General features: G+C 62.3%; 1 protein-coding gene across 1 annotated transcript; it reads right to left on the reverse strand.

Moving 5' to 3' along the window:
* KCTD5 (potassium channel tetramerization domain containing 5) lies at positions 1,865-27,488 on the reverse strand. Its single transcript, XM_013987853.2, has 6 exons — positions 27,188-27,488; positions 14,967-15,075; positions 13,354-13,445; positions 11,677-11,772; positions 9,145-9,270; positions 1,865-3,552 (listed from the first exon to the last, which is right to left on the reverse strand). Exons 1-6 carry the CDS (start codon positions 27,437-27,439, stop codon positions 3,523-3,525), a joined length of 705 nt encoding a protein of 234 aa, XP_013843307.1. The 5' UTR covers positions 27,440-27,488; the 3' UTR covers positions 1,865-3,522.

Consider the following 27,578-nt stretch of genomic DNA (forward strand, 5'->3'; position numbering starts at 1 on the left):
GCCCCCGGCTGTCACAGGTCCCCTCTCCCACCTGAGCGACACCACTTGCCACACTGCCACCAAGCAGTACCTCAGAGCCACCACCTGGTGGGTGGGTGGGTGAAGGCGCGGCCTGGCCAGATGCAGGGAGGACACTGCAGGACTCAGGCTGGCACAGACCTGGGGACTGTGTGCCAACCGGCGGGGGACAAGGGGAGAGGGCCTGGCCCAGGGTGGGCCCACCTTGGACAACCACGGCGGCCTACAGGTGCAGCAAGAGGGGGCCACACCAAGCCTGCAAGTCCACACGTGTGAACACACACCACCAACCACACGCGTTATGGGCTTAGGATCAGCCGACAGGAGCCCCAAGCAGGAAACCTGCCAGGCATCCTGGGCTCTGAGGTCACAGAACTGGTTCTGCACCCAGCCCCTGATGTGGCTACCCGAGCGCAAAGGCTCAGAGGGCCGGGCAGGCAGGCTGCAAATCCAAGCCTCCAAACCAGAGACACCCCCCGACCCAGGGTCGTGTGTGCATTGAGTGTGTCCAGATGTGAAGTGTCTGCGGGAAGCCGGCTCCAGTCAGAGGTGCCAGAGCAGTGCTGCCTGTGTTCGCGGGCACCGGCCATGCAGGCTCCGAGGGGCTCGGCGCACACGGCCCTGAGCGCACAGGCCGAGGGCGGGGAGCGACAGACACACGGCTGCACTCCAAGGTCAGCCCCTGCCTGCCTCGGCTGGCCTCAGTGATGCCAGGCGGCTGGGCACCAGCTAGCCACTGCCACCAGCCCTGGGGTGGGGGATGCCAGGCGCACGTGCTGGGTGGATACACCTAAATGCAAGGAGAGCGGGGCAGTGCCCACCCCAGAAGGTCCCGGGCATGTGCTCTGCCGGAGGCCCAGCAGCTGGGGACCCAGGCAGGGAGGCTGCACCCTCCAAGCACCCACCTCCCTCTTGTGTCCCGCCCACTGGCTTCCTGGAACCTCAGGGTCGGTGACACTGAGTGCTCTGCCCCTTGCCCCACCCTCCCCACCCCCCCCACCCCACCCCGTGTTCCTGGAGTGTGAGGTCCAAGGTGCAGGGCTCCCTCCCTGCCTGGAGGACCAGCATAAGGGCCCGACCGCAGGGCCAGACAGGAGACAAGCTCAGGGCCTCGGCTGGGACACCGGAGAGGCTCGGGGGCCTCTCTCAAGTACCTGCCTGCAGAGGGGCCTGGCAGATGCCTACAGGCTTTGCAGAGAGCAAACGCCTGGGAGCACCTGAGTACAGTGAGCACCCTAGAGTCCCCCGCTCCCCTGCCCCCGGGGCAGGTAATTCTCACCCTGCAGCCTGGAAACAGAAGGGACACTCCAAACGAAAAAGCTGCGAGTTTGGGTGGCAGGAGACTGTGGCATCTTGGGGTCAAAGACATCCTTCCTAGCCAACCGCAGGGAGCAGGGCGCTTCCCTCCGGGAACACGATAAAGCCGGGGAGTCCCGGCAGCTTTAGCGGAGCAGCCACCAGGGGGAGCCAGAGCGGCAGCACGGGGCGGGGGCGCCCGGGTTCGCCAGAGAAACTTGTCCGAGGCTGGTGCTCCAGCAGGGGCAAGAGACAAGGGAGGGGCACACGCTTAACTCCGCGAGGCATCAGTCCTTCCAAAAAGTCTCTTGGGGGTGATCTCCTCGGCCCCTGAGAGCGGAGGACAATACCAGCAAGAGGCAGGTAGGGTGGCCGGGGCTGGCCTGGCCGCAGGGGGCAGACGGCGTGTCCTGCTCTAACAGGCCCCAGCTGGACGGCCACACGCAGGCAGGTGGCCCGGGGCTGCTGCAAAAGCCAAGGCAGCGCTTCTGCGGCAGCAGCAGCGGCAGCGGCTCTTGCAAGTGTTTCAAGACACTAAGAGTTGACTGGCTCATTCATAAATACACAATTTTATTCGCTATTTTCAGGGGAAACTTAGGCATTAAACTGTAAGCTGATAAAATACGGATACCTAAAAAAGTACAAAAGTATAAATATCCCCTTAGAATAAATTTTAGTGAATTAAGTCTTAACATTTTTAAATTAAAAAAAAAACCCAAAAAACAAAAACACAAGCCTATCTATTAGGTCAAGGTCACAAATCAAACGACACTCGGTGGCCAGCAGCGCCCCACAGGTACACCCCGAGGCCGAGAAGTGGCCGCTGGGGAGGACGGGTCCCGGGCTATGTGCCCACAGAAAGGTGGCTACAAAGGGGTGGGAAGCCAAACGCTGAACAACGTATGACAGACCTCACAAGAACGAGGGTAAGTCCAGGCGCTGGAGAGCTGGGAACGTCAGGTGACATTGGCAAAGGAGAAGAGGGCACAGGCGCGCAGCCTCCAGAAGCGCCAGGAGCCAGACCTGCCGGTGGCCCTGCAGCGGGTGCAACAGGGCTCCCCTGGAAGCCGGATTCAGGACGTGGGGAGCCGCCCGTCCGGCCAGCCAGCCTCCCCCCCCCACCCCCCCAGAGAGTCCCCACACCCGGCGAGGAGGGTCTGCTCGCAAAGCGGACAGCGGTTTTCAAAGGAATCCCAGGCGCTCTGGCGTCGTGTCGGGGGCAGGGCTGTGCAGGCTGGGTCCCAGACGCCCCGAAACGTCAGAGAGAACTGCATAGTTATACAAGAGAACGAGAGCCGGCCAGAGGGAGACATCGCTGATACGCTGTAAACATCCGTTTCCAACACGACCCGGAGTTTCAGCTCCAGGAGCCGGAGGGCCAGGCCTCCCGCCCCGCCCTCCGTCCCAGGTGAGACCAGGGCAGTGCCAGGCACTGGCTGCCCCCGAGCCCACGGCTGGGTCGGACAAGGCACAACGTGCACCTCCCTTCGAATGACCTAACAGAGGAGCCCCAAAGGCAGCAGCACTTCCAGGCATCTCTACGAAGTGAAAGCACTGGGCGGTATCCACGCGGGGAAGAAAGGACGCAAAGGCCTCCAGCCTGGGAGTCGCGGATGGGGACGCGGGATGGGCCCAGGCTGCGTTGGGCCGGGGAGCCCAGCTCTGAGGAGGCCCGGGAAGGAGAACACGCAGAGGCGGGGGGAAACCACCACCTGGTCCCGCCCGGGTGGCAGAGCGGACCCCCGGCCCCAGGACCGGGGCCTGGTGTGCAGGGGGGTGGCCAGCAGGCCCTCAGGGCCCAGGGCCATGGCGCTGCAGCCGCTTCCCACCAGCGAGGCCCAGGCTCCGTTACAGACTGTTTATGTAGCACCAAGAACACTGTCCTTTAAATGGTCTCCGGTGAATAAAAGGGTCAGTCAGGAGCGCCCGCCTCGGGCCCGAGCGGCACCTGGGAAAACCTCGCGGAGGCCCCTGGGGGGGACGCCAGCCAGGCAGCAGGCCACCTCTGAGCAGAGACGCCCAGCCTCGGACAGCTGGTCCCGTCTCACACCACCCACCTCAGAGGCAAAAAAAGGATTCACACCCAGATCTCTAGAGAAATTGTCAAAAGCAGGTTTCTTCTCACGGCCAAGCTTCCTCGACACGGTGGATCACGGCATCTCGGGAAAAGGTAAAACGCTCTGTCTTCAGCTGTCAGCACTGTGTCTCTCACATCCTCGAACCCCGTTCTTGCAAGATCTGAAAATGCCAAATGCAGAAGGTGAGGACTCAGGCCGTGAATGGAAAGGGAGCGTGCAGCTGGGAACTCCCGAGGCCCTGAGGCCCGGTCCCTGGGCAGGGGGGTGGTGCCCGCCGAGAGCCAGGGTCCGGGAACAGAGGCCTCTCGGCGTAGGCCCAGCTGGCCCACCCCCAGCCCCATGTGCCTCCTGGCTCCCCGCCCTCCACAGCCTGGCACTGGCAGACACGGGAAGTAGAAACATAGGCTCCCTAAGTGCCAGCGCTCACCTGGGCCCTTTTGGTTGTTTTTTTAGGGCCACACCCACGGCATATGGAGGGTCCCAGGCTAGGGGTCTAATTGGAGCTGCAGCCACCGGCCTACCCCACAGCCACAGCCACGCCAGATCCGAGCCACATCTGCAACCTACACCACAGCTCAGGCAACACCAGATCCTTAACCCAATGAGTGAGGCCAGGGATCGAACCGGCATCCTTATGGATACGAGTTGAGTTCACTAACCGCTGAGCCACAATGGGAACTCCCCACCTGGGGTTTAACTGCCCACCTGATAGACACCGACTCTTAATTTTTCTCTCCAGCCCAGCTTGATCCCAGGCCCTAGATGCTTGGGTACAACCAGGGCCCCCCCCCCTCCCCGCCCCTCTCCTTTTTTCCCCCGCAAACCACGTCCCCTCCATGCTACACAGTCACAGAACCCAGAAGCCTGGGCCCTCGGGACTGCCCTGTCCCCCCACATACTGCCTGGCTGCGGTCACATCCTCTATAACCGGGTCGCCACCTCGAGGGTGCCAGCACCCTCCTTGCTATGGCCAGACGGGACTCTCGGGACTCCTGGTCCCGCTGGGGGACCCTGCCAGGCCGCCACACCAGACCCTCCCCGTCTGCCCTTGACAGCATCTCAGCCAGAGGAGCCCCGCCGCCCCCCGCCTTCCTCACTACTGGCATCTGTGTCTCCTCTCTTCGCCCCAGGCGGGCTGGGAGTGCCTCAGGGCCCAGAGCCCTGCCCTGAATGTCCCACATGGCTGCGGAGCACCAGGTAACCAGGCCTGACCAAACCCAGGCCGAGCCGGGTGACAGTCCTCCCCAGGATCCCCCTGGCGGCAGGCCTGGCCTCCTGGGGGCCTTTTCCACGTAATTTCCGCCCGAGAGACACGGCCCTGAGGGACGCTGTGTGTCGCTGAGCCCTGGACCTGAGCGCAATGTGGGGACATGCCCAGAAGGGGCCAGCCCTGCCCATGCCAGGCCAGGCCACACGGACGCTCGGGCAGAGGGAGGTTCAGCGCCTCCCAGCAAGGCCCTGTGGGCGGGCAGAGTCCTCAGGCTCATGGCAAGTGACCTCCTGCATGCCAACCAGGACAGCCGCCCGGAGCCCGCGGCCGGTCACTCGCGGTCCCCGAGGACTCGTTTTGCATGACTCAGGAGAAGCCCACGTTTTCCAGAGTTGCTCCAGCCCGTCCCCCAATGTCCCCCGACCTCTGCGGTCCCCAGGCCTGTCCCACTCCTGCCAGCTCCGGGGCTGCTCAGGCGGCACGTTTGGCAGGGCTCGCCAGCTCCCTGGGAAAGCCCGGGAGGCCCTGTCAGAGGGGCGGGGCTGAGGACGGGGCTGGAGTCTGGGTGCCCCTGAGGCCCGGAGCTGCTCACTCTGCGGGAGCCCAGCAGAGTGGCGGGAGCCCTGTGTTCACAGGACGAGAGGTGGGAACAGTGAGGCCCAGTGCGTAACCTGGGAGCGAGGTGACAACACGGGAGCGGCCGCTCCACCCCAACAACTGTCTCCCAAGGAGCAGGAGACCCCCTTCCCCCAGGACCTGTGACAGTCATGGCCCTGCCTGCCCCAGTAGGAGCTCTCGCCTGGGCCACTGCTTCCAAGGCCTGAGAGGGCGCAGGGGCACAGCAGGCGGCACTCCCGTGGCAGGCCTGGCGGCTGGTGCCACGTGCCACTTTGCCCTGTGGCGCCCAGGCCCCCAGGGCTGCCCTGTCATCAGCCCTTGCATGTCCCTCCCTGCCCAGACCCCCATGTTAGGGCCACCAAAGCAGCTCCTGCTGGCAGATGCCAAGTCTGTAAAGGGGTGGGGTAGGGGGGGCTGAAAGAAGCCCCTGCTCCCTCCTGGAGGCCGGTGCTTCAGTGCCCCCACACCGTGGCCCCCGGCTCCTATCACAGCAGGCAGGGCCACAGTCGAGCTGAGCCCCTAAAGTGCAGTCACTTCAAAGCAAGATGGGCCACAAACACCAGCCACACGCCTAATTTCAGAGACTTTTGAGAAGACACAAGCAAAAGACCTCGGTGATTTTTCAGGCTGAAGTGACAACATCGCGCGTGTGATGGGTCAGCAGGATGAGCATAAATCTCAGCGCTTTTTACTTTCTCAGCGAGGCTGTGAGCAGGTGTGAGGAGAGGCTCAGACCAGGTCCCTCCCTCGAACTGCTTCTTCAAGGGCCGGATAATAAATACTTGAGGATTTCTGGGTCAAGAGAGAAAACGTAATCACCCCAAACCACCACTAAAAACGTGGAAGCCCTTCTTGGTGTCCCTGGACTAGACCTTAGGGCTGGCTGCAGGCTGTTCCCGAGCTTCTCCGGGTGGGGGCTGAGGGTCCCCGCCTGCAGGCCTCGACGGGGAAGCCCCGGGTGACCCCGCGCCTGACCCTCTGAGCCGCCACGTCCCCGACGCCCCCTGGTGACATTCCTGGCTGGGCTCACAGGTCTCGGACAATGACAAGGACTGGGAGGGGTTCACAGGTCTCCAGGGCCGTGGAAAACAGGAGGCGCACAGACGCCTCTCCACCAGCACGGCTCACCTCCGGCGTGGGCAACAGGGGTGCCACGGGCTTTGGCGTCAGGCCCAGGGCTCATGGCCCTGAGCCTGTGGGTGGACTGGCGGCAGGATGGGGAGGCGGCTGGGCTGGGGGCTGCCTGTCCCCAGGAGGTGCAGGCCCGGGTCCTTGCAGCCGGCCTCCACGGCAAAGGCCCTGCCCAAGCCTGACACACACCGCGCTCAGGCACGCCAGCCCAGGTTCCAATCCACCCATGGGCACTCTCCAGGAGACAGACAGGCTCCACTGCAGATCTACGTGCTGGGCATCTAGCACAGAAAGCTCTCTGCCAACTACAGGCGTCAGAGGAGGGGCTGGGGTCAAGGAGGCTAAGATACGAGGTCAGTTTCGAGGGCGGCAGGCTCACCATGACGTTTACACTTAATCTGAGTCATTCCCATCGGGACCCGCGTCCTCGTTGTCACGCTGGCTCGGCACGCGGCACGTGGCACGCGGCAGGGAGGAGAAGAGAAGCTCCGTCAGGACGGGTGTGGCGGCACGGCGCTCAGGCCAGCCTCGTCCAGATGATGCCGCAGGGGGCACGGGCGCCGGCGTCTCCCGAGCCCCACCGCCGCTGGGCCCCGGCACTGCCCAAGTTCCAGAGTTGTCATTTCCTCCGTGTACTGAAGAATTGAACCTTGCCCCCAAAGAGGTTTGGCCTTTGCCCCCGGCTCCCAGGGTGGGGTCAGCCGGGCGGGAGGCTGGAGACGGCGATTGATCGATCGATCGGGCACACGGCGCTCAAGGGTCGCACATCATCGGTCAGTCAGGCCTCCCGGACTGAGCTAACAGGCCGTGGACGGGAGCTGCAGCATCCCTGGCGGGCAATGCCCCTCGCACGCGACACGCGTCCTGACTGCGTGGGGGGCACCTTCACGCCATGAGCTCCAGAGGCACGCGTCCCGGCCTCCGCCCGACCCTCTCCCGGGCAGGCCTGAGCTGCCCCCCAATCCCGCAACAGGCTGCATGGGGACCAGCGCAGCCTGGCGAGTCCTCCCAGCAGCTGGTGGAAGTCCTGAACTTGGGGCTGCGGCAGCAGCTCACAGGGACGGGTCCCCTCCCTACATCCACCTCGAGACAGGGTGGCTGGCCTGTGCCGTAGGCACCCCGGGAGCAGGTACCCAGGGGTGATACTCGCTGCGCTGCAGCACTGACACAGAACACGCAGCGCTGCTCCAAGCAGCCTGTGCACTCAGAGTGTCCCCAAATCACGGCCTCCAACAGGCCACCAGTCTTCCACGGCTTACGGGGCCCCAGCCCTGCCCGCCTCCTGGGGAGCTCCTGCCACCACCCATTCAGAAGCCACTGTGGCTGCCACTTCAGAGCCAGGTATTTTTGGAGAGAAACAAGGCCGCACTTCTAGGGGCAAAAGGATCCGGGGTCACGCCTGGAGCTCCCTCAACACAGACGCAGCCTCTGTAGCTGAAAAGCCACCTGAGGGAGAAGAGTTCAGGAGGCTGTCCTGGTGAGCTCGGCTGCGAGAATCTTCCGAGTCCAGAAATAAAAGCTTCTAAAAATAGACAACTTACAAAAAGAGCCCTGCAGACAGAGCTGTGGCTCCTCATGAGGCTGGGGGCTCTCGGGCGGGGGGGGCAGTGCCACCTCCCGCCCCGACTCAGCAAGAAGCATGTCCCCAGGTGCCATGCACCGGGACCCCTCTGCTCCCGGTGCCCCGCAGGGCCCCCCACACCCCCAGGACATCCTTCCCTGGCAGGGGCAAAACAGCTGGACCCCTGCCCCGCAGCTGCAGGCACCCACACAGGCCAAGGCTGGGGGCCGGGAAGGGGCGTCAGGACTCCGGAGGCCCCGGGCTGGACGGTCGCCTGGCTGTGTGGCAGTGAGAGCTGCCAAAAGCCCTGGTGGAAGACGGGGCCCTGAGGAGGATCGGCAGGCACCGTGACCCCCGTCCGCTCCAAGGCCACACCTCCAAGGACAACCCTGACCAGCTCACAGGGGCCGTTCCAGGCAGGGAGCGGCTGGGGCGACGCCCGGCTGAGAGGGCGAGGACGGCCCTGGGGCCCCTGCTTATCAGCTAAAACCTTCCTGGCTCCGGCCCTCCCCACCCTCGCTCTCAACTTCCTCCACAGCAGGCCCAAGCCCCTGCCCAGGCCGTCCAGGCCGATGCTGGAGCCTGGGGCACAGACACGTCCCTGACCTCAGGAAGGAGCCCGGAGGAGATGCCCCTAGCGCCTGTCGCCTCGGTCAAGGCCAGCAGCTGCTCCCTGCTGCGTGCCCATCACCCCGCCTGGACATGGGCTCTTCAGGAGACAGAAGGGCCAGATGCCTGGCAGGGAGGTGGACTGGGCTGGCCAGTGCCAGGCTGAGGCGGTGCCCCATGGAGTCCGAAAATCACACAATCTGTGGGATTTGCTCGGTTTTCAAACCAGGCCGACCCTCAAGCCCGGGCCAGACGTGTCAGGGGAAGGAGCGCTTGGAGGCCCCGCCCTGCGGCCTCCGTGTCCCCAGGCTCCACGAGAGCGGCCAGCAGCGGCACCACTGAAAAGCATACCCCCCACCCAGGGCTGCGAGATGTGAATGCTTCCAGGGCAGCCCTGAAGGTTAGAGAAGCGTGGGCAACCCTCGCCCCACTGCCCTCTGTGCCAGGCCCTGGCTTCGGATACGTCAGGCGAGAATTACGTGACAAGGACATGCAGCACGTGGTGGGCAAGCCGCCAGGAAGCCCCCCCGGGCTGGGAGAGCGAGAACAGTCGCAAAGGATGCGTCCGGGAGGGAGCCCAGGCCTGCAGAGGATGCTCCGGCCACAGCCGCGGCCTCACCCACCTTGGCCTTCTCGCTGGGCTCGCTGGCCGTGCCATACGGGGAGTTGTGCAGCTCCTTGGAGACCACGCAGAGGAACTCGGACTGGTCCTCGCTCCCGTAGTTGTAGGAGGAGCCGATGTTCACCAGCTGGGAGGAGAGAAGGCAGCGGGCTGTGGGCACAGGGCCGCGGCCCTGGCTCCAAACCAGCCCCCACCAGGAGGGAGACAGCGCGTGCGAACCCACGGCCATTCGGCCAGTGCTCGGGAGAGGAAGGCACAGGATTCGGCCAAGAGCTGTGTAGTTAACGCGTGGAAAATGAAGCCCCGGGACGGCCGTGCCCAGGCACCCGTGCGCCCACACCATGGGGTGTCCTGGGGTTAGGGACAGCCAGCGCTTCTCAGGGCTCCTGACTGGGCCCACAAGGGATGCCAGGGGGCCCCGGGAGGGAGCGCCACACTGGAGCAGGTGCAGAGGGACAGGTCACGGGCACACTGCCCAAAACCAGGCAGAGAGAGCAGGCAGAGAGCCGAGGCTGCCTCCCCGCACAGGCCCAGAGCACGCACGTGTGAGCACACACCCGTGCACGCGTGAGAGCGAGCTCCTTCCTGGGGCTGACTGAGAACAGCAGACACCGGTGAGGGAGGGGAGGCAGCAGAGGGCTCAGCCTGGGTCTCTGTGGCTCTGCTGTGACTGCCGGATATGCCCAAGGCCCTGCCTCTGGGTCAGCACCAGGCAGCCCAGGAGCAGATGGCCGGAGGGCCAGCCTGCCTGCTCCAGCCCATCCCAGAGCCGCCGAGGGTTCTTGGGTTTTAAAATGCAAACTCTGGAGCTCCTGTGGTAGCTCAGTAGTTAATGAATCTGACTAGGAACCATGAGGCTGCGGGTTCAATCCCTGGCCTCGCTTAGTGGGTTAAGGATCTGGCGTTGCTGTGGCTGTGGCATAGGCCGGCAGCAACAGCTCTGATTAGACCCCCTAACCCGGGAACCTCCATATGCCATGGGTGTGGCCCTGGAAAAGACAAAAAAATAAACAAACAAACAAAAATGTAAACTCTATCAGAGTTCCTGTCATGGCTCAGTGGTTAATGACCCTGACTAGTATCCATGAGGATGCGGGTTTGATCCCTGGCCTCGTTCAGTGGGTTAAGGATCCAGCGTTGCCGTGGCTGTGGTGTAGGCCAGTGGCTACAGCTCTGATGAGACCCCTAGCCTAGGAATCTCTATATGCTGCTAGTGTGGCCCTAAAAGACAAAAAGATAAAAAAAAAAAAAGAAGAAAATTCCATCAAAAGAAAAGCACCCAGGCTACTGTGGCATGACTGCCAAACCAGCGCCCAGAAGGGCCACAATCTCTAGCTTGCCTACTGGTGAATCTGCACATGGAAGAGGCCCTGGGGCGGGGCCAAGCTGATCAAGGGAAGGAGGGGACCCCTATCCTTCTAGCAGGAGAGCCGTGAGGGCGCAGGACCATGTCCCTGCCTCCCCGGGCCTCCCAAGGCAGCACACAGGACAAACCGAGGGGTGCTGAGAGGCCTGTTCCCACGAGTGCCCGGTGGGCTGTGACGGGGTCAGAGCGAGGGAGCTGCACCTGCAACCGCGGCCCTGCCTGGACGCCCTGTGCGAGGCCAGGGTGTCAGAGCAGCTCTGCAGCTGCGTCCCTGGGTGGGGGGGACACCAATGCCAACGGCACCTTTTGTGACATTTGAAGGGGACTCCGAAGATTCTACAGCATGATGCGTTATTTCAAAAGACCCCAAAAAGGGGCAGCCTTAATCAGGAGGGCTATCAGGTGGCCCCATGATTTCCCACCGTGGACAGAATCCTCCCCAGACGGAAGCCGGAACCAGGGGCCTCGCGACTGGGAGGGCGGCGACCTGGGCCATGAGCCTCACCCTCAGGGTCTCTGCCTAAGACATGGGAGCGGGGTTGGGGGGGGTGCCGCCCACTCGGAGGACACCCCCGCAGTGCTGAGGCCCACAGGTAATGGTCGCAATGCTGCAGGAGAGGCGCCAGGCCCCAGGCGCTGTGGCAGAGGGAGGGCGGGGGCTCACCGACAGCCCCCTCGGCCCCGGCAAGAGCGGGGCTGAGAAACGTTGGGGCACAGCTGGGCAGGGCCAGGGGCATCTTTCTAGTCAGGGGTGGGGGGCAGGGGCTGGGGGGCCACAGAGCAGTCCCACCGCAATGGCGTCTGAGCCAACGGCAGCATGAGCCGCCAGCTGTCTGGCCAGCATGGAAGGGGCTGGAAGGGGCCAGGGAGGCGGGGCCAGGCCAGGGAGTGCCCAGAATGTCCACCCGCCTTCCCCACGGACGCCAGAGAGAAGCAGAGAGAACAGTCTCCCTGACAAAGGAATGGGCGAGACAAGAACAGGAACAGCAGAGAGAAGACTGGGGAGGAGGGGCCCCAAGAATGATTCCCCTGCGCCGCCCGCCCCCGGCCCACGACCAACCCAGTCTGGGCTCCCACGGGCTGTGAGAGCTGCCGGGAGACCGTGGGGACGGCACCCACGCTTCCCAGAGCCGCCGGTGCCTCGTTCCTGTCCCGGGGGCCCCTCACCTGCTCGAACTTCCAGCCATCGGACATGGTGGAGACCATCTGCGTGAGCTCCTCCTCCTGACACTGCAGCACGCGGTACACGTGCTTCACCGGCACCTGTGGGGAGGCCGGTGGGGTGAGGAGGCCGTGCCGAGGCCAGCGGGCAGGGCCGCGAGGCCCACGGGAACCCCAGCGCCCCCACCAAAGCCAAACAAACCCGCCAGAGCAGCTGCCGTTTCCTGCTTCCCCACCCGCCTCCAAAAATATTTCTATGTCTCGATTCCAAAATAAAATGAGTCATGTTCTTGCAGTCCCAAGAGCACCTGTGGCTGTGTGCACAGAGGACGGCCACCCTGTGCCTCGGGGGGACCACGGGCAGCATCTGAACCAAGAGAGCGTAGCCATAGCCGCGCTCCTGGAGAAGGGCTCTCGGCCTCGCGCGGTGGCGGCTCAGCTGCGTCCTCTGACTTGCCTGCCACCTGCCCCTCGCTGAGCTGCGTTCCAAGCCGCAACACCTCGGGGAGCTGCCCGTCAAGAGGTCCACCATAATGCAGCTGCCACTCCAGCCAGACGCAGCAGCCGCGACCCACGATAGGTCAGCGACAGGGCCCTAGCTGCCAGTACAGAGCGGACACAGGCAGAGGGAGTCAAGGCTGGGGGTGGACAAAGGTGACTGGAGAGCTTGGGGCCCCGCCTCCGGTCCCCTCCCACTTTCCCGCAGGAGGAAAAGGGCCAGGGGCCATTGGTGGGCGGTCCAGCTCCCATGCCCTCACTGCAGTGTGCCAGGCCCAGCCCTGACCTCCGCCCCGAGCGGCCAGGCTGTCAGCGAGCCTCTTCAGCAGCGTGTGGCCTGCCAGGCGCCCAGCGGGAGCGCCCATGGGAGTGGGCGGCAGGAAAGGGTTTTCAGTGGACAGAGACACCCCTTGTGAGGCTAAGGGCAGCTCTGCAGGCACCTGCACCTCGCTGCTGCAGTCTCCTGGCCCAGGGAACTCGCTGGGCAAGGGTGTGGCACTCTGCTAGCAAGCGCAGAGCTGGCGTAGCAACAAGGACTAACACCTAGACCCTCCAGGGGCTCCCTTCACGTAAGGTGCTGGGCATGGCCCACTTGGAGCAGCAGCCCAGCGGGTGGCAGACTGGCTGCGCTGGTTCTGGCCCTGCTGACCAAGGCCAAGGGCAAACGGGTCCTGCTCCGGACTCTGCACCGTCGGGGACGTGGCCCGGCACGAGGAGCACTCGCTGAGCCCTTCTGCGCTGGTAAAAGCCAGTGCTCCTGGTGCCTACGCAGGCCCGCGGGACCCCCACCTCCACGCCAGCTCCCCCAAGCTCTCCCTCCAGCCACGCTGCCCCTGAATGGGTAGGCACCCCGCTGCCGCAGGCCCCTGCGCTCCCTGTGCCCTGCCCGCAATGCCTCCCTGAGACGGCCACATACCCAAGCCCCGCGGAGGCTTCCGGCTCTCCCTCTGCCCCTCCTCACCCTCCCTGGGCCTTCCTCCTCGGCAGCTGCTCATCCCCCTGCACTGGAGCGGGGTTCCCTGAAGAAGGCGCCCTGCGTGTCTGCCAGCACCACAGGAGGCGTCCAGAGGGCGGGCCCCGGGTGCCAGGGCAGCTCCAGCGGCACAGGGTCGCGAAGCAGAGGGAGTGAGCAGTGCCTTCACGCCAGGCCCTGGAAGCTTCCCGTGCATCAGTCCTGGGTCTCACCTGTGATGTTTTGCTGTCTCGTTCTCTAATTTTGTCCTTTACAAGTTTAATTAGTGAGGTGATATTGTAAAATTCCGCTTCCTCCAACACCCCTGGAAGAAAGAAAAACACACGCGCTCTCCACTGGGTCAAAGCGTACACACGGCGCCTCTGGCCACAGCAGCCCTGTGGCCTATGCTTGGCGCAGCCCCGTCCTAAAAGCCCACAAACTCTGCGGACACTGAGGGCTCGGGACCCCAGGACTGGGGCCAGTGGGCTCACAGGGCAAAGGGCATGGGTGACCCGCTGGGTGCAGAGCTCACGTGCCGCCTGGCTTGCGTGTGCTCTGAGCCCATGCTGGGCACGCCGACGTGCCCACGGCTGCCCGTCCTGGGCTGGCGGGACCCTGCCTCACTAGGTCAGGAGGTGCCGGTGGAAGGCTGCTCCCAGCGGAGACTCCTGCCGACTCAGGAGGCCTGTCCTCCCTAAGACTGCCTTCTGCAAGGCCCCTGCCCAGGGGCTCGCCCCCTCCAAGACACTCTGAACAGCCAGCGGGAGGGCCTCTGTTTTGGGGGATCCTCGTGGGTATTCTAGAAGGTTCAGCGCATGCCTCCTGCTGCCTGGGCCAGTCACCCTGACCAGGCCACAGTCCGCACAGTGGGGTCGCTGCACCAGCAGTACCAGGAGCTCAGAGCCCTGGACTCTGACCATCTGACCAGCTAGTGCAGCCTGACGAAGCCCCCAGGGACCCGGGGGAGGAGGGCGGAGGAGAAGGTGGCAGCAGCCGCCCAGGCAGCTGCCTTTCTTCAAGGCCCCAAAGGGAGGTATGCCTAGAATGTTCCTTCTCAGGATGACGCCTGACAATGTCCTATCAGCCCGTCCCTCTGAAGCCCCGGGTGGGGACTGCAGGGCTGCCGAGAAGCACCAGAAGCCTCAGGATAAGGGCTTGGGCCTGGAGGGCACAGCTTTCTCTTTCTGGACACCCCAGGCGCCACGCCCGAGGGCAGGCACAGAACGGCGCACGCCTGGCCCTTCTCCTGGTTGCTGGCCTGAGGCCCACGGGAGGCAGGTGAGCGGGGGCAGGGGCCTGGTCCGCGGTGAGGGAGCCCTTCTAAGCAATCACGGTGGGAAGAGTCCAGCCCAGAACCGCACAGCTGCATGCGGTTGGAGGCCCAGAGGGAAGTGGCATAAGACGGGCCGGCACGGCTCAATGCAGGCAGGGGTCCCAGGACTGGAGCCATGGAGAGCCAAGGAGCCCTGGGCTCTGACTGAGCCACTTGACACGAGCTGGCGTCCCCGCCCAACGTGACCAGAGGGCAACGTGGCGCAGCATCTGGGGACACAGGCAGAACTGGGACGGGGTGGCACAGGGCTGCCCTGGAAGGAGAGTAGACCTGGCGTGACTGAGACCCTGGGGACACCCCGGGCCGTGTGAGCCGAGGTCACCGAGGACACACCCGGAGGAGTGGCTTGCCCCGTCGGCCCTGGCTCCCTTCCCGGAGGAGGACGGGAAGCAGCAGTGCGGTGCAGCCCTGTCGCCTCGAGATCCGCGTCTGCTGCCTCACGGCACATGGGAGAGGGGCGACGTGGGCTCCCAGGGTGCCCGGGGGCGTCCCTCCCCATTCCCCACTCACCTTCCTCAGCAAGGTCTTTGTTAATGACCAGCTTTCCGTGTCTCAGGTAGTTCAGCACGGGCCCGAAATAGGTGGGGTCTCTGTCGATTAAATAGGCACCCGTTTCGTCCTACAAAGAACAACGCAGCAGTGTGAGGCCGGGAGAGCGCGGGGCCGCAGCCACAGGGGGTTTGGACCGGGTCAACCTCCCTAGGCGGCTGGCGAGGCGGCCTCTGGACCTGCAGCCATGATCCTGATCCGTCTCCACGGGAGGCGACGCGAAGTTTGAGCTCTGTGGGGTCAAGGCGACCTCCCTAGTTATCTCTGTGTGTTCAGCCTCCTTTCTCGCAGCTACAAACATTCACCCTTTCCTCATTTGGAAACTGTCCCCCTGGGATGCTCTGAAGGCAGGGCTGAGGCTGATGGACTGGAGTTCGAAGGACATCGTGACCCCGCCTCCCCTGCTCACTCAGGGACCACTGCCTGGGCCCCCGTGCAGGTCAGAGGCACGTCTTCCCCTGCAAGGGAACCCCAGAGCTCAGCCGTGACCGCTGACCCCCGGCCTCTGCCCACGGCGGCGGTTCCCGGAATCTGAGCTCTCTGCACAGGAGACTCTCACAAGGCTGGGTCTTCCGAGTCAGCTCAGTGGCCATCAGGGCAGTGGCCGGGGGAGGTGGACACGGTCCCCACATGATGCAATAGCCCGAGTGGAGCCCCAAGGAAGCCCGCAGAGGGCACGGGCGTGCCAGGGTCTGTGGTGAAGGACAGGACCACCTGGCCCAGCACGGGGACAGAGCCCTGGCGGCCACGGAAGGCTCCGGGCCCGCCTCTCCCAGGACACCATGCACATCGGCGGCATGTGTCACCTGGGTGAGAGTGCCATCTGGCCCAGGGCTGCCTCTGCGGGCAGCTGCCTCCACGACAGCGCACCTGCGCTCCGCAGGCAGATGCCTGTGCCCGGACTGATGGCCCGGAGGGTGGCGGGTGCTGGGGCCTCTGCTCCAAGACAAGAGGTGACTCCGTAAACCAATGAATAAACATGGCCTTCTTGTCCAGAGGGTGCCTCTCGGGCACGGGTGAGGTCCTGGGCAAGCGAGGGCCTCAGAGAACCAGGAGCAGCAGCTGACAGAGGCCCAGGACCACAGTGTCAGGCATCTTGGCAGGGAGGGGCTGTGGTGCAAACTCCTGCACCTCCTGGAGGCGGTGCCCACGGGCGCCAGAGTCCACACCCCAGGAAGCAAGACGCCATGGGAGGGCCCCATTTCTCATTGATAAGCATCAAATTCTGGAATTCTGTGTAGTGAAAACAAATGGTTTCAAGGGTTTCCTCCTGAGACCACAAGGCTGTAAACACCTGCTCTTCTTGGATCAAGTCTGGACATGGGGGCACTGGGAGCTGGTGCCTCGTTCCCCAGCAGGGAGGCCCTGGTGCTCAGCCCAGCCTCTGACCTCAGCAGGCGAGCGCCCGGCCCCCCAGGGACTTTCTGTCCCCCAGACCGTGTCCCATGCACACCCAGCCTCACCCTTGCACCCTCCCCATCGAAGGAACCACTGACCACTGTCGCGGGGGGCCCCTGACTCCTGGCCTGGCTCCCCAGACTCTGACTGTTCTCCAAGCAAGGCCAGAAGACCCCAGGGACCAGCTGCCAGAAGAATGGGGCTTCAGCAGCCCCACTGCTGCCACCATTTCCTGCCGAGGGGGGCCCGAGGTCTGGGAAGAAAGGGATGGAGCTGGGGCCACACGGAATCCAGGGGCTGGGCCGCCGCGTGTGTGGAAAGAGCCCAAGTGTGACATCTGCATGTCGCTCAGCTCAGGCATTATTCATCGGCTCATGGCTACCACGACAGACAGCTGGCAGAAGGTCACGGAGGAAAGATCAGATGGGGACGAGGCTCATCTCCGCCCTCGGACACCTCAGGCAGCCTCCCTGGTCGACGGGGCCGAGCCCAAGGCCAGGCCACCAACGAGTCAGGCATCTTGCTCAGCGCTGGGGCTGAGCAGGAGAGGAGAAGGAGGTGTGCCAGGCGCACGAGAGGCACCAAGGCTGCCCAGGCCTACAGAGCGTAGGGGAGGGCAAGTGAGCCCACAGCACTGGCGATGGCACGTGGGGGCTGCCGCCCAGAGGCACAGGGACAGTGGACAGGGCCCCAGAGAGCTGGTGCTGGGCCCCAGACACCAGGCTGACCAGGAGAGGGCAGGGGCCGGGAGGCGCGCAGGCAGCGGCTCTTTCACTAAGGCCGTCATCGGCGTCGTCGGCGGGCGAGAGGACTCCGGCCCTGGGAGGGCCTCTCAGCTCGGTGCACACGGGCAGAGGCGGGGCGCACCAGCCCGGTGCCCTTTCTCAGGGCACCTGAAGCGAGGGCCTGCTGGCGCTGAGGCCCTCCAAGCCAGGGGCCTGAGGACTCCCCAGGAGCACCCAGACTGGCAGGTGCAGAGGTGGCAGTGGGGGTCGGCATGCACCCACCAGCCTGCCTGACATGCTTCTGCTGGAGCCCCTGGCTCCTGCCTGTACCCCGTGCACCGAAGCTGCCTCACAGAGACTTCGAGAACAAGGCCAAAGAGCCCAAGGTATCTGCTGCTAACTGGGCCAGAGCCCAGGCCTGAGAGCAAGGAGGATCCCACGGCGTCTCAGGGTCTGGAAGCAGGCATGGCATCCACCACCAGATGCTCCTGGTGGCATGTGGGCCCTGGCCCAACCAGCAGCCCCATGGAGATGCCAGGAGCAGGACTTGAGAACAGGCAGGAGTGAGCTGGCACCGCAGAGAGGGGGTCACAGAGCCACAGCTTGGCGGGAGCACAGGGGTCCAGCCTCGACTGCTAAAAGGCATGTCCCCCCCACCCCAGGCCTCAGCTTCCCCATCTGCCAAGACACTGCAGGTCCTTCTGGCTCTAACAGTCTAGGTCCAGTCCAACACCTCAAGGCAACAGCTGGGGAGTCGGGGAAGCACAGAGCCAAAGCCCAGGAGTGAGGCACAGAGCCGGCCTGACCCTCGGAGGCCCGTGCCTCCCCCCAGCTGCCCGCCTCCCGGCACAAGAAGGGAGAGCAGTGCCTTGAATGACCCCTCGGCAGCTGAGACGGGTCTTACAAACCCCTGTGATTTGCACACTTGAACCCCTGCTCCGCCTTTTACACAAAAAGGTTTCCCCAGATACCCTAAGGCAGGGAGCCTGGACGCTCCGATACAGAGAGTGGGGGCTGAGCCCGCCGCAGAGAGAGAGGCTGTGGGCCTGGCACCTGCCCATCAGGGATGTTCCAGGTCCCATGGCCCGAGCCGGCCCCCATGAGGACCGGAGAAGCCACAGTGGCTCCAGATAGGCCCCTTGTCACACGGTGCTTCTCCTGTGTGGCCTCAGCCGCTGAGGGCAGTCGCTCGGTCCAGTGGCTGCCAGGCTGGCCTCGGCACACCTGCCCAGGAGGGGAGGCCCACCCACCTGGACCCGGAACTGCAGGCCCTCGGGGAGCCCCTGAGTTGCTAAAGGGCACAGGGCCTGGGGGGGGCATATCATGCCATCCCTACCAGTGACAAGCTTGCCGTCCACCCCCCACGGGCTACACAGAAACCGCTGACTCAGTTTCTTCTCAGGGATTCTTTTTTTTTTTAATGAGAGTTGCAGTATTTATTTTAGGTTCTCTCTTGTTTTGGCTTTTTTTCCTTTTTACCCACACAGGCAGTATGTGGAAGTTCCTAGGCTAGGGATCGATGCCACACAGCAGCAACCAGAGCCCCAGCAGTAAGAACACAGGAGCCTCAACCCACCGGGCCATCGGAGAACTCCCACAGGGATTTGTTTTGACTGGATGAGCTTCATTAAGAAATAAGGCCAAGGAGTTCCCGTCATGGTACAGTGGAAACGAATCCGACTAGGAACCACGAGGTTGCAGGTTCAATCCCTGGCCTCGCCCAGTGGGTTAAAGATCCAGCATCACTGTGAGCTGTGGTGTAGACCAGAAGCTGTAGCTCCAATTTGATCCCTAGCCTGGGAGCCTCCATATGCCATGGGTGTGGCCCTAAAAAAAATCAACAACCCCCCCCCCCAAAAAAAAAAGAAGAAGAAAGAAAAGAGAAGAAGAGAAATAACGCCAAGACTCAGGGTTAGGCCAGGCAGGCAGCGTGGGGGAGCAGTGCCCTCGGAAGGGAGACTTCAACGTCTGCCGGTGCCAGGGGCCACCAATGCCCCTGGGCTTTATCTGGGGCGACAGCCCAGAGCAGCACGGACTAACTCTCACTTAGGCGCACGCGGGCGAGAGCTCTGGAAAAAGCCCACCTCCCAGCAGCTGAGCACGAGCAGCGTCGGGAGCACTGGCCGGGGCTGGTGTGGACAGGCCTCTGCGGACACGGCCCCAGGGCAGAGCTGCCTGGGCTGCGACCATCGCAGGTGCCAGGGCCCTCAGCACCCCACGTGCCTGCATTCGTAACACAGCCTGGGGACCTCCAGTCTAAAGCAGAAGGAAAGAAAAATACCGAACACTAAAAAAGAGAAAACACCAAAAAGGCCCAGATTCAGAGGGCCCGGGCTGACGCAGGCCAAGGCACTGGGAGGTCGGTCTGTGAGAGCGCCACCAGCGGCGGGAGGGGCCCTGCGGTTTGGCCGCCGTCACTCTGGTCGCGGGCACGGAGGGGAGCCTGGGGACATGCACTGAGCACGGTCACTCACCACAGGCAGCGAGGCACGAGCATCTCTCTCCATCCACCCTCCCTGTCCTCACCTCCGTTTACGTAACGAGCCTGTGCCACATTTAAAGAGTGGCAGGGGGTGTTTTGTTTTGTTTTGGTAAAAGAGCCAGAATTAAGACCGCTTTCTCGACAAATCATTTTCATCCATTGACTTCCCCCACTCCACACTGAATTAGCGTTTGACCCACTTGTCAAGTGCTGGCTTTTAAAATATACATCTACCCTAAAGGCGTAAAAGAGAGAAATGCTGGACTTGGCTCTTGAATATTTAATGCAAGTCAGGCCATGTGCGGTTTGGTGGGAAGGCTCGCTGGTGCCCAGGTTGTCTGAATCCTACTCCAAGGGGGCACAGCCTCCAAGGCCGAGCTGCTGGCCTCCAGGGGAACGTGGAGCCTGGGCTGTGGGGCCTTTGGGTGTGAGCAGGGCAGCCACCAGGACCCAGAGCTGATGCCCTGCCCACAGTCATTTCTTAAGGAGAAGCCAGCAGGTAAAGTGGGGACGGAGGCTGCGCACAGGCTCTCCCAGGAGACCCCTGATCTGCGGTCCTGAAAGGGACAGAGGCAGGGGGACAATCTGGATGGGAAGCCCTGAGCAGGCCCCTACCTGAAGCCCGCATCCTCAGCCTGCCGTGCTCTGAGCACCACTCAACCAACGGCCCTGGGACCCAGGTTCTCCTGCCCGCTGCGCCCGGCCCAGCAAAGCATCACGGGTCAAGTGCGGGCCGCCTGCTCCAGCCGCTCCCTCGACAGAACTGAGCACATGGTCTTAGAAGCGGCCAGGAGGAACGAGTGGTGAGAAGGCCAGGCTCTCAAGCGAGGCTTAAACAGAAATTAACTCTGTTGTCACATCTCACCCCCGATCTATGAGTTCTTTTTTTAAAAAATTTCTGGCCGCACCCCCCGGCAGGCAGAAGTTCTCAGGCCAAGGATCAAGCCCACGCCACAGCAGTGACCAACGCCAGAGGCTTAACTGCTGGGCCACGAGGGAGCTCCTCCACGAGTTCCTTACAGAGCGTCTGCACGTGGCTCCTTGCAACCACCTTCCCAACCTCCATCAACACGCGAGGCAACGGAACACAGTCCCTATGCTGCGGCAAGAGACACGCACGGCCGCGGACACTTGGAATGACGAGGGCTGAGCGAGCGTCCTGAGCTCAACGGAGCATCGGTCTCCGCCAGGCGCGGGACATGTTCCAGCCAATTCCCCACCTAAAATCCAAACGCAAAAGCATGCAATTCCCTGTGCACTACATCTGCAATCGACCTCATGAGAAATACTCCTTTTTTTTTTGTTTTTTTTTGTCCTTTTAGGGCCGCACCCATGGCATATGGAGGTTCCCAGGCGAGGGGTTGAGTTGGAGCTGCAGCTGCTGGCCTCTACCACAGACACAGCCACGCCAAATCCGAGCCACATCTGTGACCTACACCACAGCTCATGGCAACACTGGATCTTCAGCCCACTGAGCGAGGCCAGGGATCGAACCTGCAACCTCACAGTTCCTAGTCGGATTCGTTCCCGTGCTGCCATGACGGGAACTCCGAGAAATACTCTTTGCTCCAAAATTATGCGTTTAGGTGACTCTGCTTCACTCAGAGCCTTCATCCCTGCCTCTCTTCTATTTTCTCCAGTTCGTCAAATCCTTGCTCTGGAAGTGGCCCGACATCACCAACTACAAACGGGGGAACGGAGGCAGAGACCAGAGGCCTGGCAGGCACTGGGTGCAGAACAGGCCCCGACCCCACGCAGGACCGTGTTTGGGGGGTGCTGGCTGCTTTGACCCAGCTTCCCCCACAGGCCCCCGCGCCACCCTGCGCCGCCACACGAGGGTGTGAAGGAGAAGCAGGGCTCTGGGTGGAGATGGGGGCCTGCGTCAGGGTTCCGGGGCTCATCCAGCACCCGGCTCTCAGGCCCTGACCCCCAGGGGCCTCCCCAGCCCCAGAATGTGACTTAGAAACGGGCTTAGGTTGACACCTGCAACTCACACGAGGCTCACCAAGAAGCAAACACAAGTGGGCGTGGGAAAGGAGCCCACGCCAGGCTAGCGGTTCTCCTCTTAGGACAAACGTGCTTCCAGTTCACCTGAGACAGGTCCCACCGAGCGCTGGGAACAAGCGGGGACGGCTCCCAGGGCCTGTTCGGCTGAGCAGGACCAGGGCCCACCTGCAGCAATGCGACATCCAAGTGCAGATGGCAAAGGCGCCAGGTCACCCCAGGGTGTGGGGCGGTCGGGGGCAGGATGCTGTGGGCGGACCTGCCAGCAGAGAGCCACCTGTCTAGGTCACAGACACTGCCTTTTATGTCACGAGGCAAGGGGACCTCCATCTGTCCAGGTTCCTCAGGTACCCACCCCCCCAGCCCCCAATTACAGCACGCCCGCGCATCAATCCCCTAGTGACGCCACAGCACTTAGCTCGGCAGCGCGTGTAACACAAAGCTGCTGGCATGAGAAAGTCAACTTGAGATGGAAAAAGGGAGAAGCCACGCGTGCCTGGCAGAGAAGATCCAGTGGGAAGCGCCTGGTCCTGGCGGCACACCCCCTACAGCGGCTCTGCCAGCCTGGAGGCGAGGCCCCCTCAGGCCCAGAGCCTCCAGTGCCCAGGCGCCAGCCCTGCAGTGCCCTCCCTGCCAGCAACACCCTGCCGCACTCCCCACCCTGCTGGCTCCAAGGGGCTGTTCTCTTCTGCGCTCAAGCCCGAAAGCAGCCCATGGCTCCTCTGCTCCTCACCCCATCCCCACCTCCCTACCTCATACCCGCGGCACATGGAGGTTCCCAGGCCAGGGGTCTGATCAGAGCTGTTGCTGCCGGCCTACCCCAGAGCCACAGCAACGCCAGATCCAAGCCACACCTGTGACCCACACCACAGGCCACAGCAACACCAGATCCCTAACCCCGTGAGCGAGGCCAGGAATCTAGCCCACAACCTCATGGTTCCTAGTCGGATTCATTAACCACTGAGCCACGACGGGAACTCCGGCCCACACCTGTTTTGAAAAGCCTACCTCGGCCTTCGGAGTGGCAGGGAGGGGCTGCCCCAGCTCCTCGTCTCCAGAATCAGCCCAATCGCCCAATCGAGCCAGACTTGCAAAACCAGGTCAAGCCCCTGGTAGCCCAGCTGCTGAGGAAACGAGAACCCAGAAGAAAGGGGAGAGATGCGGGGTACACAGCCCCACTCAGGCGCCCCCCGATGCCAGGAGCCCATCCCAGACACACACAGGGGGCTGGGACTTGAACCTGGGAGCTGTGTTCTCCAGGTTGGCTGCGCAGGGAGCCGGGCACAGGCTCCAGGGCCAAGAGTCAGGAACTCGTCCTCAGGGACCGTGCGGAGACCAGCATGAAGTGGCAGCCTGGCAGCAGGGGAGCCTGAGGGCCCAGCGCCCACACACCACCCCCCAGGCCGGCCCAGCGGCCAGAGCTCCCCGCCAGCACCATGAGGTTTGCAGTGACTGAGTGAGTACGTGGAAGCAACAAAGGGGAACAAAAACGAATTCTGAGAGGGAGGAAAAAAGCGTCTGTAGTACATTCTTCCTAAACACCAAGTACAAACATAAAATGAAGACTATTAAGGGCCAATTCTACGGCCTGCAACGACCCGGCACCAGGCACTGCACAGGGGAGGGTTACCTGCCTCATCCTCCCTAATTCGCACAGCTCCTCTGTGACTGTGGCTCAGAGAGGTGCATTAACTTACCCCAAGTCGCACAGCAGGTTGAGGTGTGGCAGAGTCAACGTCAGACCAGAGTCCAAAGTCTACCTCTGCCGCTAGGAAAAAGGCTCTGTATCCCCAACCCCCACCTCCCACCAACTCCGGACTGGAATGTGCTGGGCACTCTGCAGTCTGGGGAGAGCTGCCCAGTTAAGGCCTGCAAGTAGCCTGGCCAGGCAGACCCCGGGCCTCCCCGGACAGAGGCCAAGCTCACCCACTCCAGGGCAAAGCAGCCACAGACGACCCGCAGGGAGCAGGCATCTCTCTGTGCCCACAGAACTTGGTTTGGAAAACCAGGCAGATGGACCACAGTGTTCTGACCATTGCTCGAAACCGAGACCAGTCACTGTCCTGCTGGACAAGAGGCTGCCCATGAGGTTGGCAGAAGAGGAAGTGATTCTCAGCCGATGACTGCTTCCTCCTGGCCACCGCGGAGGGCTGACGGCGGGGCCACCTGATCCCGGAGCAGCCTTCTCGTGAAAGCCAAGTCGCAGGACACTCCTGCTGGGGTCCGAGGGGCCTTCCTACCAGGGCCTTGTGAAGAGGGGAAGGCAGCACCCACTGAGCCGGCACTACCCGCGCGGGTCCGAACAGGTGGTGACGGCCGAGAACCCAAGTGCAGGAGGAAAGGCGCCCACGTGCTGGGACCCCACCCCGGCCTCAGCCAGGACGCAGCCGACCGGCCTGACTTAGCCCCACAGAACATAAGCTGCCATTTCACTCTAAGTAATCCCCCACTTCTCCTGCCGAGCGGCTTAAAAGATAGTCCCCCGCCCCTTTCACTCTCACTAATCCTGAAACACGAGCCGACACCAAGCCGAGCAGACGCCAAGCACATGGGGCGAGCAGCGCAGAGGGCTGCAGGGGACAGGGATGGGACAGAAGCACCTTGATGGCCCCGCTGCTCAGAGACCCGCCTGGGGCCACAGCCTCTGGCCCCTGAATTCAGGACAACCGCCTGTCAAGAGGGTAAAAGCTCCTGGAAACGCAGCTTTCTCCAGGCCTGGCCGAGCCCCGGAGACCGCAGCCCCCGCCCCCTTTAACCTGAGGGGTTTCCAGCCCCCAAGCAGTAGTATTTCCTGTTTGCCCTTAATGTCCAAAGCCTCTCCACACTGAAGCAGGCACGGATTCAGCTCTGAACACACGCTGCCCTGTCTTCAGCAACGCCCGGGGCCAGGCGCTGCAGATACAAAGAGACAGACGTGGCCCAGGTGTTTACCGAGCACTTCCGGGAAGCAGCCCGACACCTGGCTTGCCCCCCCCGGGGGGGGGTGCTGGGAGAGAGGAGCAACCCAGGATGGCCGAGGAACAGATGCCAAAGTGAATAATGCAGACGCAGCCCTGCCGGGGGAAGCACCCGGGAAGAAGTGAGAATTCACACTCTTCACACTCGGACTAGCCCTAACGAGGGGGTCAGGGCAGCAACGGGCCCAGAGTCAGGACTTGAGACGAGAGGGCAAGGGTCGAGAGGCTTGGGGCTTGGCGGCCAGTGGGTCCCAGGTGCAGCCCAGCTCTGCACCTCCGCCCCCAGCAACCTGTCTGCGGGCTCTTCAAGGAAGCGCTCCTTCAGATAAATGTCCTGGGACCACCTCTCCTACACGGCTGCACGGCTGAGCTCCCCAGCAGACATTCTGCCCGGCAAGAGCAAGCTGCAGCCACACTCCCAGGGAACTCCCAACCCGGCAGGTTGCCGAGAGACTCCAGGGCTTCCGTTTCTTGGAACTCCTCCCCCTCAGATCCAACCCAACCCCTCACCCAAGCACTCGGCTGCAAGCCCAGGTGCTCAACCCTGAGTCAAAGGCCCAGCAGAAAATCTTCCACCAGGCCCTCCAGCCCCAGCATACCTGCCAGGTATGCGTTCATTAACCTTAACTACGAGGTCAGGGCCTGGACATTTTCCTCCGTGAATCAACATCCTGTTTCTCTTCCAGTCGCTTAATTACTAGTGTCCCACCCGTCCAAACACCCCTTCCCCTCCTCCACCCTCGTCCAGATTCCTCACTCAGGGTTTAATTATCGACAAGTGAATCTCTGGGACATTCTCTCATCAGAAACGAAGGGGGTAAAACCTAAGAAGGGGTCCCTTACACATTCGCTCATGGGTTGATGACCATGACTAATGGGAATTAGCCTTACGCCTTCCGGAAAATGCGCATCTGTGGCTAAAGCTAAAAACTTATCTTCCAGCAACTATTCTGAGACAGATGCTGTATCTGCTGCACTACCTTCACATTGTGAAGTGTGATTTCATAATGTGTAAATCAAATGTAGTTAAGTGGATGATGATGAAAGGGAGCAACTATAATATCGATATATTCTGAGATTAACTAATTACTTGCCCCAAAGGACTCCTATACAGTACATGATAATTGTTTTTAAATAGTCTCGAGACAGTAAAATAAAGAGATGAATTGCCTGAACTGTGCAAACTCTGAATCCGTCTAGTGCATTGACAGCCAGTGCCTCAAAACAACCCCGTGAACAAGAGCAATGTAAAATCGGACTCCATATGCACAACTGGAAAACGCTCAAGTAGAAATGCAAGGGAATGACCACTAAGACCCACTGTTTAAAAAGAAAAACAGAACAGTAAAACATACAGCCACGCTATAAAAGGAAAATCACAGCTAACAAAAGCCTGTTTCTATCCTGGAGATGCCTGTCATTTTCTGGGAGGCCAGTTCTCCGAGAGCGGAGCTTGGTCAAACGATCAGTGGACACAGCTGAGGCTTGGGGGAGGTGCGGGTGGGCGGCAGGAGCGCTGGCATCTCAACCCTAGTTCTACCCAGGACTGGTGGTTCTGTGGTCACTCGAGGTCTCATTTCCCGATCCTAAGGTCAGGCCACTCTGAGGATGATCTCGGTCGGGCTTCTGGATCTGGACAAGGGATCACACTCTTTCTGGGAAGCCTATGCCTGGCAAATGCTGGGCTGGCAAGGCACAAGGCCAAGGGCAATTACGTAGGCCCAAGCCAAAGGCAGGAAAGTTAGGATAAGGCCTGTGAACCGCCTAGGATACGTACAGGGAATAACTCTTCTTCCAGCACAGCCTTTTTTTGAGTTTCGATGCCATACAGCTGCCGAGACAATTCTTTAAGTAATAATCGAAACAGCTTCTATTATCACCTGCACAACAGTCTGATGAAACACAAGCAGCAAACCAACCTAGAAACTCCTATCCTTTTGAGAGAGCAGCAGGAAAACTAGGTTAATGAGAAAGTAGATTGAAAAAGATTTCCTATCTGGCCCTTCCTTGACACCCCTGAGCCACGCCTCAATATGAGCCACATTCCCTTCGAAAATCACTCTATGGACGGCACTTTTTGAGACTGTTGTGTGGGTGCGTGTTGTGGCTGAAAACGATGGAGCGCCAACTCCCTAAATGCAAGTCACTGAGAAAGGCAGGCCACTAGTATCAAACCCCACGCTAACGTTAAGTAAAACGTCTGGAATGTGAGAAAATGAGGGGAACATGGGGATTCGGGATTCCAGAGCCAGTCAGTACACCGGGACGGAGAAGAGAAGGTGCTCCCGGCGGGGGCAAAAGAACCTAGGAGAGAAAAGAAAGTAGATCCCAGCAGAGTCCGGGGTCTGGGAAACCTCCTCCGCGGAAGAGCAGAGGAGGGCGAGACAGACACCCCGAGGGGGAGTGGCTGGGGCTCTCGGAGGGCGGTGGGAGCCAGGGCGCCATCCTGTTCATCCTCGGCCCAGGACAGGGAGTCGGGGGCTCCGGTCGGGCTGGTGAGCAGGGGGCAGCGAGACCCGGAGCCGGGGCGGTTCTCTCAGAGTGGGTCAGGGGGTGTGTGTGGGGCCGCCGACGGGGGCGGCCCGAATCCTCCTGGCTGGCCCGCGCGGCCCTCACCTTGTCCGAGTCCAGGTCGGGGTCGGCCTGGCACAAACGGTACAGGAAGGATTTCGGATCCCGGCACAGCGTCTGCCGAGTGGTGAGGAAGTAGGTGCCGCCGACGTTGAGCCGGACCCATTTGGACACGTTGCCGGGGCGCTGGGCCAAGGTGCCGAGCCCCGCGCTGCAGCGGCGGCACAGGCTGCCCCCCAGCCCCGCCCCGAGGCCGCCCGGGGCCGGCGGCAGCAGCTCGCAGTGACTCTCCGCCATGATCCCAGCAAGCCCGGCCACAGCTCCCCTCTGCCGGAAGCGTCCGGCCTTTAATACAGTCCTCCGGGCTCTGTCCCGCCCACGGGTCCGCCCTCGTAAGGCGCCCACCCCGGCGTCACGCGGGAGGCGGAAGTTCCGG

The sequence above is a fragment of the Sus scrofa genome, chromosome 3 (assembly GCF_000003025.6).
Source record: "Sus scrofa isolate TJ Tabasco breed Duroc chromosome 3, Sscrofa11.1, whole genome shotgun sequence".
Taxonomy (NCBI): domain Eukaryota; kingdom Metazoa; phylum Chordata; class Mammalia; order Artiodactyla; family Suidae; genus Sus; species Sus scrofa.

What these genes read in the sequence shown, in the direction of transcription:
- KCTD5 (XM_013987853.2), bottom strand. Translation starts at nt 27,439, where the DNA reads ATGGCGGAGAGTCACTGCGAGCTGCTGCCGCCGGCCCCGGGCGGCCTC. An exon ending in GAGACAGCAAAACATCACAG is followed by an intron (nt 11,773 to 13,353) that starts GTGAGACCCAGG and finishes GCCTCCCCACAG; the next exon opens with GTGCCGGTGAAGCACGTGTA. An exon ending in ATGGCTGGAAGTTCGAGCAG is followed by an intron (nt 9,271 to 11,676) that starts GTGAGGGGCCCC and finishes CTCTCCTCCCAG; the next exon opens with CTGGTGAACATCGGCTCCTC.